Genomic DNA, 12,343 nt, shown 5'->3' with positions numbered 1-12,343 from the left:
AGAGCGGTTGCAGCGAGATGTGTGAAAAAATCTGAGGCTATGCTATTAGAACTTAATTTTCAAAGCTTAACATATAAATTTAGAAGAAACAAATAATTACACAAGTAGGTAATCAATCTTCAACTTCAAAGTATCATACATATTGATAATTGATTGCCACAAAAAAATTCAAAAAAAGTAATAATAATTTGTGAATTACACCATGCATCATTGGTAGCTGTTGATATATAGAGTTGAGTACAAGTGTTCATCGTATCCTTCTGGAAACTTTGCAAAGTTATATATTAATGAAACCAGCTGCAAATATTCACCTAGATAAAAAAAAAATGAAGATAATGAAACCACACCATACAATAATAATATATGAAACTTAAAATAAAAAGTATAGTACTACCTAAACATGGTAAATCCAAATACTATAGAAAGAAACAAAAAACGGAATAATAATTAATAAAGTAAATTAAGTAAATAAATAAGAAAAGGGAGCTCCCTTCAGTCCAAGTATAGGAAACTTAAGATTCAATTTGTCTCCCGCTTCATTCACTCATTTGATGAGTATTCATTCATTCTATTTACTCACCATTTGGATGAATGATTCGGCAGCTAATTAAATCCTACATGTCACCCATTAGTGGACTAAAGAAAGCTCCCTCATTAACTAACTACCCTATCATATATATTATATATGTTACAATTCATATGCATGCATGTTAATTTCTAGTGAGATCCACTCTAAGATTATATTCGTGACTCACTATATGAATATTGATGTGAAAATGATGGTGTATATTTTGTGATGACACTAGTTAGAAGGAAATTGAAATAAATAAAGTTTTTGCAAGACATATGATTGCATTTGGAAGAATGAAAACATAACATGACAATCAATATGTGAATGTTGAAGGAGAAGCTCCTATAGTTACAAATATTGGAGAGAACTAAAGGGCCTTTTATAAGCTCACTATAGGAATTAACATATGTTAGAAGTGTACTCGATCAATGATTAAATTAAGTATTTGATTAAGTTCATTTCAAATATTATTTTATTATTACTATGACTTTTCAACCAAGAAATAAAATAATTTTATTAAAGATAAAACAAAAACGATTAACAAGTGACCAAGTTTATCTTTTCTTCATTAATAAAAAATGTAACGAAGTTATTCATATTCTCCTTGCCCGGCAAGAACATTAGTTCTAAATAAACTTACCAATTAGATTTCTTCATCATGACAAGAGTCTCGAATTTGAATATATTGAATATTTTAAAATAATAATAATAATCTAAAGAAGAATGATGCTCAACCAAAAAGGAAAAGAAGTACATGACTAGTGATTTGGAAGATACAAATATAAAACTACACTCATCAAATATAAACAAAAAATCATATAAAAAAATTGATGTTTTTAATTTAAAATTATAATTAAATATATATATCATTTTTCAAATATTGATTTTTATTTATATTTTATTTAAAATGGAATATTTCGTTTTAATTTGATTATAGATAATATATATAATTAACTACACTTTTTATTTCTATTTTATCACATTCATCAAATAGTTTATTTTAAAAAAAATTAAACTTTTCGGTCCTCAAATTTCACAAGAATATCATTAAGCACAAACTCTTGATTTGAAACAAACACTAAATTAAAAAGAATATAAGTGGATAATTCAAACCTCTCAACTAATAATGTTCCACCTCCAAAATCTATTGTAATTTCGAAACATCTAACTTGTTATAAGAGCTCCCCAACAATAATAGCTTTATTGTTAATTAGTAGATAGGAATGTTTAACTTATTAATTTTTAACAAATAATTCTTGTTACATGAAAATGAGGAAGAAGGATTAAGTGATTATATTTCCATTTGAAATTTGAATAAATTTTATTATGATGAGCATTATTTCCTTTCAATCCGTCTTGTCACAGCTTTTCTGCTCACCTGTCCATCCATCCAATCGACCAACTTGTACAACACGTGTGAAGGACCCAAAACATTAATTAATATTTTGAATGTAAGAAAATAAGTGTAAAAGTAAAAGTGAGATGAATTGTATCTTGATTTTTTTTTTTTTCATTTGTTGTAATTCCTTTAAATTTTAATATCTTTAATGAAATTGGAATTGATAGAATAAACTTACAAGCTTACTAGTACTAATTTTAGTGCGTAAAATTTATTACTATTATCTATGTCTATTCTCTAATCTTCAATTAGTTTAATTGGTATGAAATTTGGAAATAATTATTTATGTGTTATGTGTTTTCTTTTAATTTATGGTAGTTAGTGTCTTATCACTAAAACTTTAATTTTGAAAAGAAAAAGAGTATGAGAAGCGATAAAGAGTAATTTTAGCATATTATTTGATATAAGCGATAGAGATAAAAATAGATTTTGGTGTAATATCACATCTTCCTTTTTGTTATTAGTTGGATCAAAAGTAAGATGAAAAGGGAAACAATTGACAAATACAATTATTTGTTTGTAAAAGGTAGCAATAAAAAACAAAAGGCCTCAGTTTTTCTTCCAGCAATTGCCTTGTAAGAAAAAGTTCATGTGTAAATTATTGTTAGGGTTTTCAAACTGAATGTGTCGGTCACAATTTGAGTTCTAGGTCGGGACAATAAACCCCGGATTTGAGATTATGAACATTATTATAATCACAACATTAACAAAATTAGATGTAGAAAAAAGAGATAATAATAATGTTTGAATTTTGATTGAGAGACCAGTCCAATTTAGTGGCCAATAATGCAAAGAATCCTCATAGAATTAAGCCAATTAAATAGTTCAATGTGAACTTAGACACCCCATATACCCAAGTTGATATTATAGCACCACACCTAAGAGGGGACGTTTAGACAGTTGCACCCAACAAAGCTTTGCTCCCTTTTTCAGTTAACTACGTAGGTAGCCCTTTTAGAACCATTGACAACCACCTCTACTGTTCACCAAGTCCCCACCATAATCGTACTCAAAATGAATGGCAATATGTAAACTTTATTAGAAATAATTGTTCTAAATGAAGGCCAAATACTCGTATACAAGAGAGAAATACATAAAAAGAGTATGAGAAATAAAATAAAACTTATTGTGTGAGTGTTCATTTGGAAAGAATTCCTTTTCACATAATAGTTTTAGTCAAAATAAATATTATAGTTTTGTCTGATGCCAAACCTTGATTTATGCTATGTTTGAGAAAACATTAGGGGACAAAATTCCTTATTCCGCATAATAGTCTACTTACCGGGGTTTCAATCATAGGCAGGCCTATAATTCTACTGCTCTGGACATAACCGTGGTTAGGAATTGTGGAAGCTCGTGACAGAAAAAAGTGAACTAAAATTCATATTGGATTGAATACAGATGAAGTTTTATCTATTTTTTCATACACTTTCTTTAATTGCACGATAAACATCATAATAATAAGATAACAATATCCCCTTCTATCACATATTGACAGCAATGTTCAATAGATTTTCTACTTCATCACAGAGAAGCTAACAGCAGCGATATGCTTTTAGCAAGCACTTATTCTTTGGCTGAGAACATTTATCGCTATCACTAACTTCTAGAGCATCGCACGCCCCATCAAATACAAAAAGTTAAGTGAACGACACAAAAAAAAAATGAAGTTACTAAAGGGCAATAATAGTAAGTTTACAGGAGCAATGGCACAACACATATTCCCCTCACAGACAATCTCTGCAGTAAATTATAAATATTCTTGGTGAAACGAAACAATACAACCAAATTCTTCAAACAGCAACTTGTCCAAAGAGCTCCTTGCGGATCTGCAGCAAGAAACAAATAACAAATTTTTAATAAACCTGTAGACCGTGCCATCAGTACTCCTCCACATTATATGATGATTATTTTCTCAAAAAATTTGAATCGGAATTCAGAAATAACGATTTATGTGTGTTTATGCCAGTGTTTGACAAATGTAATTTCATATTTTGTAAAATTGGGGTTTTTTTATAAGCAAAATGTATTAATAGTGAGTACTACAAAGGGTACTCCAACCCGATTAATTGATGTGATACTGTAAAATTATCAACCAAATGTAAATACTACATTTTAAGGCTGCTAATCAAGATACAAACCAACGTTGGGAGGAAAAAATAGTTTCAATTCAAAATAAATAGTTGTTTTTACAAAAAATCACATTTGAAAGGAGGAAGAATCATTATCGACTTCCTCCATCGTGAACCCAAATACACAATAGATACCAGGTATTCGCATTGGTGCATGAGAACATGCACGTTTAATATTTTCAGGAACAAGACACTATAATTTAGTAACACTACAACCCTCGGAATCCATGTCTTTTGTCCAAATTCTCACCCACCATAACCCCTTGCATGTTGCATCCAACACATGTGATGTGGCTATTAATAAATGTTGAAACAAGTCTACCAATGATCAAAACATCAACTAAATACAATTGCACAGGTATTCACAGTACAAAAGTCCATCGAGACAAATGACACTCAAAATGTACCAGAGTATGTAAATACGCCGTCTGAAAAAAAATCAATAAACCGAAGAGGGAAAGGAAGTTGGACAGTAATGCTAAGGTTAAGTGTCTCTATTTTAACTAATATAGACATCAAAAGTGTATAATATTGAGAAATGAAGTGCAGACTGTAGGTATTGCCTCAAAGAAGAATATATCGAAAGAAATACAAGTCACAAATGCTGGAAGTGATCTGAGCAATAGTTGATAGTTAGTTTGCAGAGTTAATTAGAAGAATATGTTCCATTTACTCTATTGAAAACACCAAACTTTAATCCTTATGCCCCTCCTGACCCTTTATATAGTCCCTTATTCCAGTTAAATACCCAAGTTGTCCTTCACAGTGCATAAATCACCTCAAATATTTTATTTCGATGTAAAAAAGTCCAAAGTTATTTAACATCGAGTATTATAGAAAAACGGGTTTGACTTCTCTAAAGTAAGTAGTAAGTAAAGTAAGAAAATCAAGGGTTAATATTTTAACCACTCATGATTTGTTATGCATGTACACATATATAACATCAACCATTGATTTGTTAATTAGTGTTTGATATTACTCATTTTAGAGAAGTCTAATCCTAGAAGAACAATGACCTTGACAATAACTAGCTTTCTAGTTGAAATCTCAACAACACAAACAATCAACCAGCAAATATCAATAACATAAACGACACTACAACGAACAAGACAATCACTGTGCAAAGTGCTAGTGAGCAAAAAGAGTATTTTACAGCAAAAACTTACGTGTGGGAGTTTATTACGGAACACTACATCCAAACGTGCATCAAGTGTATTTTCAAACACAATCTTTCCATCTCGAGATGCCAATACCACGCCACCAGAGCTGAACAATAACAAATAATACAATATCAGGAAACATCCTCGATCGATCAACTATACAAGCAGTAAAAACTAGTTATGTTTAAGATTAGAAAATCAAGGTTCTTTTTTAAAACCTAAAGATAATATCACAATCAATCGAAGAAAACAAGTTAGACAAATGAGAACTACCAGCAAATGAGCAAACCCTTGACTAACAGAGCTAGACACTTCTACAAACAACAATTCCCTACCCCAAAATCCCGCATAAGGGATGGTTTAAATCACAAACAGTTATTCAGGACTTAATTAATAACTGTAACATTACCAATAAAGATCATGGGGATTGTTATGGTTGGGTGCAGGTGGAAGATAGACATCCTTATCAACAACAATCTCTGGTAGATGAACTTTTGCCTTCTCAGCATACTCCTCAGCAGCTGATTCCAACACATCCTCTACCAAGTGTAGGTCCTCTTCCCGACACCTCAATATAATAGAAGGCTCTTTCAGCCTCACCAAACTCTGTAAAATACAATCCTTATATTTTATTACAAGTTTACATACACAAAGTAATCCATAAATAACATAAGATTAGGTGTTTCTATTGGGTGGGTGGAGGATGGGGGCCTGCAAATACAATCCTTATATTATATTCCAAGTAGACTTAAAAAGCCTTGTAGATATGTAAAAAAGGGAAGAAAAACAGGATGCGTAGGGACTGAACCCATGACATTGAACACATCAAGAGAGGACTGTGTTGATGCCATTGGTTCATCTGTGTCAGCAGATAGTTGCAAAAGCTTCTCTTGAAACACATATTAGTTATATGTAAAGTAGCACCACAAATGCTACAGAATTAGGAGCGACAAAAAAATTACAACTAGCATTGGTTGCCTACATGAAGGTCGACGCTAAAAAAAAGTGAGAAATATTCTTAATAAAGCTATAGGTGTCATTCGAGGGGGTTATAGTTAGTTAGGATTAGTTAAAGAGGTAGGCTATGATTATAAATGATAGGAAAAGGTGATAAGGAGATCTTGTCATTTGAGAAAGGGTGGTGGCATTTGAGTATAGGGAGATGTAGACACGCAAAGTTCTGCAATCCATTCTGTAATTAGGGGAACTGTTCCTTACATCTAATAAAATTCCAGGTTCTTAACAAAAATATATTTGGAAAAATTAGGGGTACAACTGCAAGGCACTATTAAAATTTTAACTGACCTGAACAACGAGATCTTTTATAAGGTTTTTGTACACATGATGGTCACGGCTCACATTCAAGAGCTCTTTATGTGCAGCCTCTTTCATTTTATTGACCACGTCATCTTGAGCTTGAAGAACTTTTAACCGTGAAGCATTCAACTGCATAGAGTACTCACTGCAACAAACAAATGTGTGTGAAGTTAAATTATCTTAACTACAACCATTTTTCAAGTTAGAAAAAAAAAATACAAAGTATATTTGACTAAGAAAAAAACTAAACGTCAACAAAATCAAACTCTAAATCTCACTTACTAATAAGAATGGAATTTCTCCAATCATCATACTTAGGCAAAATAGCAAATTCAATTAATTACCAACAAACAACATAAACCAATTTTTCCTCAAAGTTCCTCCCAAAGAAAGACACATACCAATAATTCGGAAGTTAAGAAAGTAATATTGCTAGGTGCATTATGCACTATATGAATAGTTACTGTCTATAAGTAAAAATTGCAGTCATTATAATATATGTTACTATCTATGAAGCACAGACAAGACACTCACTCGTCCATACCAGTAAAAATTGAGAAGATGAATTAATTGAATGCAATCAATACTTCGGCGTAGTGTCAATGAATACCCATATGATCATATAAGGACCAAGAACTATAAGAATACCTTTATGAACATATAAATTTTAGAATTACAGTGAAAATTCATCACCGGAAACCATTTCCCATTTCCCCGTGTGAATGACTACAATTGAAATAGCCATACAAGTTTTTCAAATTTAGATATAGAAAAAGAAAAACATGTACAAGGCACAGAGTACATTACATCTTCTTCCGAACATCAACTTGCTTCTCTTTCCTTTCGTACTCTTGACGGATCTTCTTCTTATCAGCCTCAACCAACTGCAACTTCTCGATGTTGAATTCCTACAAGAAAACAGTGTAACTATGAACGAAATTATCAATTTCAAAGCGATTGAACAAAAAAAAGAGTTCAAAACATGGATCAGTAGGTAACAAATTAACGATCTAAAGTAAAATAGTGATGGAATAGTAGAATTAAGAGATAGATCGGAATGGTGAAGTGTAATAAAACGGTACTTCTTCGGCGGAAACAGAGATCTCGTTGGCTTTTTCTTCGGCTTCCTGGCGGATAAACCTCACCATCTGCTGGATTTGTTTGGAGACATCTGCGTCGTTCATTTTGACGGAGGAATATGGAATCGAATCGGAGAAGATCGAAGGGGGAAAAGGGAAACTACTTCGGCAGATATACGACCCTTTCGTCGATAGTGGTTTGTGGATGAGAATGGACAAATGTGACCACCTTCTTCTATTTTTTTTGTTTAATTATTTAATTTATAAGCAAATTGGTAAATCAAATTTTATTATTAATTTTACCAATTAACAAATGTATATTTGAAATTCCAAAATAATAGGAATTATTATATAATATTTAAATTTTTATTGTTATAAATGACTATAATTATAATTATTTATGAATTAGTTAATTTATAATTATAATTATTCATAAATATCAAATAATAAAACTTTATATATAATTTATTTTGATTAATATTTTATAAATTTAATTATGTATTTATTAGTTAATCAATATAGATATATTAAGAATTTTATATATTTTTTAAAACATATTAATATGAACTAAATTTATTTTAGATACAATAATAAAATAAATACTTTCACGTTTAACAAAAAGTTACTATTTTGTTCATACAAGAAAATATTATTGTTTTATATTGATTATTTTACAAATTACATAAAAAACATAATTATTAAATATCAATGTAAAATTTTACACATATAATATATAGCTATTAAATTTATAAATAATAAACCAATAAAATATATTATATAGTCTCAATAAATGATAATTGAAGTTAACCATAAACGATTACACTTTGCGCTAGACTAAAAGCTACACATATAAAATACTAAAACACGATATTTTTTAAAGTATAAATTTGTTCAAGAAAATATTATTGTTTTATATTGATTATTTTACAAATTACATAAAAAAAATTATTAAATATCAATGTAAAATATTTTACTCATATAATATATAGCTATTAATTTTTTAATAAAATAATAAACCAATAAAATATATTATATAGTCTCAATAAATGCTAATTGAAGTTAACCATATAAATAATTACACTTTGCGTGTACACTTAACTTCCAGTTTTTTGTGAGTTCACTGTTGGAGTTGTGCCAAAGTGTAATCACCTTACTGTCAAGAAGAAAATGTGCTTCATAGCAATTATCTTTTTTTTTTCTATCTATTTTCACAATTTAATAATAATATAATTATAACCGCTACCTTTTATTAATTTATTAATAATAATAAATTTAGTTTTTTTATTAATTTATAGCGGTTAACTTTTTTTTTTTTTAATTTATTAATAATAATAAAAATAATGTATAATAAAAATAATATATAGCTGTTAACTTCTTTTTAAATTAATTTTTTATTTTAAATTAATTTTTTTTATTTTAATTTTAAATTAAAATAATGTATAATAATATTACTTGGAATATTTAAATTAATATTTTAAGTTATAGTAAAATTGAATATAAATAAAATATTAAAATGATGAGATATAATATGATTTTTTAAAAGTTAAACAGTAAAAAAGAAATGAGTTGATTTATAGTGATGTGGTATAGTATAACCTATTTAAATGAATTATTTCACAATTGGAGCAAAAATGAATGAATTGCTGATGTGGCACAATAGATCCCATTTAATGAACTCATATTGAGTTCACGTTATATGCTCTTAACCTATATATAAAACACTAAAACAGATATTTTTTAAAGTATAAATGGTAGGACTTTATAGTTTCCACGAGTGACATGTTCAATATTAATTTTAATTAGTTTAATTTTTTTTATTTGTACATTTTAATTATTCTAATTATTTTTACTTTTTTATTTGTTGAAAACATAGCTGTGCATGAATTTGATTATACTTAGCATAGCATAGTAGTAATAATTGTGATATTATTGTTTTAGTTAACTTTTTTAAATATTATTTTTGTGATTTTTCATAAATTTTTTCTAAAAAGTAATCATAATTAAAACATGATAAATACTAAGTAAATCATGTAACATAAATTTAAACTCAATTTGTCAACGTTATAAAGGTTTAATAATTTTTAACATAAATTTAAACTCAAATAAAGTAGAAGAAAAAAACAGTTCTTTCTATAATAAAAAAACATAAAATTGAAATATTAATTAAAGTGACATCTTCTTTTATTAATATTTTTAACGGAATTTTAATATTTTAATATAAAATTATTTTTGTAAATAAACATTTCAACATTCAAATAAATAAAAGATTAAAATCAGATTAACTTTGAGATAAAATAAGAAACAATCATCAATAATTTGATAAAGAATTATTTTTCTTAACAGTATTAAAATTGAAAAATCAAAAACTTTATAAAAAAGAATAAACAAATACATTTAAATTTTGTTTATGAATAGTGAGCAAACTTTATCGAGATCCATCCATCAAACTTCTATTGGATATGAACTATCACTTTAGAAAAAAATATGAAAATAAACATTCTAAAGAATAACGAAGGAATTGATAACAGTATAAAATCATACTCGATTGGAGCGTGACAAAGTTTCTTTATAAAGTATTTAAAAGTATTTAAAAGAAAAGTATATATATATTTAAGAAAAAAGAAATAAAAAAAGTGGAATAGAAAATATTTTTTTCATTGAATTGATAACTTTTTATTTAATTATTTATTTATTTTGGGTCAAAATTTAGCTCTAGTTAATAGGTGGTCTGCTATATAATATAGCAACAGCACAAATTTAAGTATGGCAAATAGTGAAGGAGCACGCATGTAATACATGAAGCCTAAATCACAATGTTTTTGGTGTATGAAGAACATGGATATTATGGAAGTCATGACATTTTTATTAAAAAATTAAAACAAAGAAACCATGACATATGATATGATATGGTGTATATATAATAAAAAAAAAATATAGTTAGCCTTTATAAATAAAATAAAATTAATTAGTAAATAAATAAAAGAATTTTGCACTTTTAAATTAATCAATGCAAAAATGTAAAATAAAAATCCTTGCCCATACAATTGAAATTATATTTCATCTTATAGAACCTGAAGAAGTGAAAAATCACGAGTTCTAACATACATCATTGCATATCAAATGTATCAGGAACTATTATGTGAGTTGTATTTGAGGAGCTCATCTTAAGTACACTAATATAATTTTATTAAATGATACAAAAAATATTATTGATATTTGATTTAAATTTAATAAATAACATTTTAATTTTATCCATATAGATAAATGTTTAATTATGTCATAGAAAAGTAATTTTCAAAGTATTTAAATATATATATATATATATATATATATAAGAAAAGAAATAAAAAAGTGGAATAGAAATTATTTTTTCCATTGAATTGATAACTTTTCATTTAATTAAAAAATATTTTTAATCAAAATTTAGCTCTAATTAATAGATGGTCTGTTATTTAATATAGCAACAACCCCATTTTAAGTATGGCAAATCATAATGTATTTGGGGTATGCTGAACATGGATGGAAGTCATCACATTTTTATTAGAAAATAAAACAAAGAAACTATAACATAATAAAAATATATAATTAGTCTTTATAAAAAAAAATATTAGTAAATAAATTAAAGAGTTTTATTTATCGTTGTCACTTACTTTAGTACTTTTTATTTTATTTTTATTTTGTATGGTGATTTTAAATATTTTATTCTCTAATTTTGTTTTTTTAAAACTTATTTAAGTTTTTATTCCTTTAATAGACCCCTTAGAAATATATGTGACACAAATGTTATAGCTTTATGTCTATGTCTGATGGGAACTGAAAAGCCAACAAAAATTAATAAAAATACATAGTAGTACAAAATCCCACAAAATAGTCTAATTAATTCCAAAATAGTAAGTGCATGTAGTAAAAAGTACTAATTAGCAAAAAAATCCCACGGTACACATTAAATAGTGAATTTTAAGAGTGATTTTTTTTAATTTACTTATTAAGGTCGACACTTCCAATGAAAGGAAAAATAAAAATTCATAAATGATCATTTTACACTTTTAAATTAATCAATGTTTGAGTGTGAACATACATTCCTTCCTAATCATAGCCAACAAACAACTTTGAAAATTACCCAAAACATATAAATTGCTAAACATGTCATAAAGGTTTAAAATGATGGATTGTGAATATAAGAAGAAGAAACACTCATACTATAGATAGATATTTTGACAAGAATATGTCCATTATATAAATATTCTTATATCTTCCATATCACTTCATATAACATATTTTCATACTTGTCATGAAATTTGTATTCCTTTTAATTTGTCCATGCTTACTTACGGCAGTGCCATTGAGCAGCTATGCTCAATATGTTTACTTTATTTTTTTGGAGCAATGGCCACCTGTGCAGGGGTAAGGTTGACTGCAAAAAAGTAAGCTTGTTTACAATGCATGGTATGTGGCCTTCAAACTACTATAATCCACAACCATCTTATTGCTACCCCAATGATCAACAAAGTGGTAAAGTTGGAAAAGAAATGGTAAGTTTTATTATAAAGAATAAGATTTGACTTGTTTCAGATTTTTAGTGACAAACACTTACTAATTTTTGATTGTATAGCCGGTCCAATTATTTTGGTAGTCTTTCTTCTAATTTATATTTTATGTAATTAATTTTTTATCAAATTTTTAAA

At 27.6% G+C, this 12,343-nt stretch overlaps 1 protein-coding gene and 1 long non-coding RNA gene across 2 annotated transcripts; both read right to left on the bottom strand.

Annotated features, from left to right (window-relative positions):
- Window positions 1–20: 20 nt before the first annotated feature.
- On the bottom strand, window positions 21–1,201 carry LOC105852661 (uncharacterized). Its single transcript, XR_001144542.3, has 2 exons — window positions 756–1,201; window positions 21–311 (listed from the first exon to the last, which is right to left on the bottom strand). It is a non-coding gene; the product is annotated as an uncharacterized lncRNA (long non-coding RNA).
- Window positions 1,202–3,327: 2,126 nt separating this feature from the next.
- Window positions 3,328–7,895, bottom strand: LOC101510866 (V-type proton ATPase subunit E-like). Its single transcript, XM_004511478.3, has 6 exons — window positions 7,662–7,895; window positions 7,387–7,487; window positions 6,568–6,724; window positions 5,672–5,868; window positions 5,269–5,368; window positions 3,328–3,799 (listed from the first exon to the last, which is right to left on the bottom strand). Exons 1-6 carry the CDS (start codon window positions 7,761–7,763, stop codon window positions 3,764–3,766), a joined length of 693 nt encoding a protein of 230 aa, XP_004511535.1. The 5' UTR covers window positions 7,764–7,895; the 3' UTR covers window positions 3,328–3,763.
- Window positions 7,896–12,343: the final 4,448 nt, after the last annotated feature.

Source organism: Cicer arietinum, chromosome 8 (genome assembly GCF_000331145.2).
Source record: "Cicer arietinum cultivar CDC Frontier isolate Library 1 chromosome 8, Cicar.CDCFrontier_v2.0, whole genome shotgun sequence".
Classification (NCBI taxonomy): Eukaryota; Viridiplantae; Streptophyta; class Magnoliopsida; order Fabales; family Fabaceae; genus Cicer; species Cicer arietinum.
The sequence above is the reverse complement of the archived record's forward strand: the minus strand, read 5'-3'. Positions and strand labels throughout refer to the sequence as shown.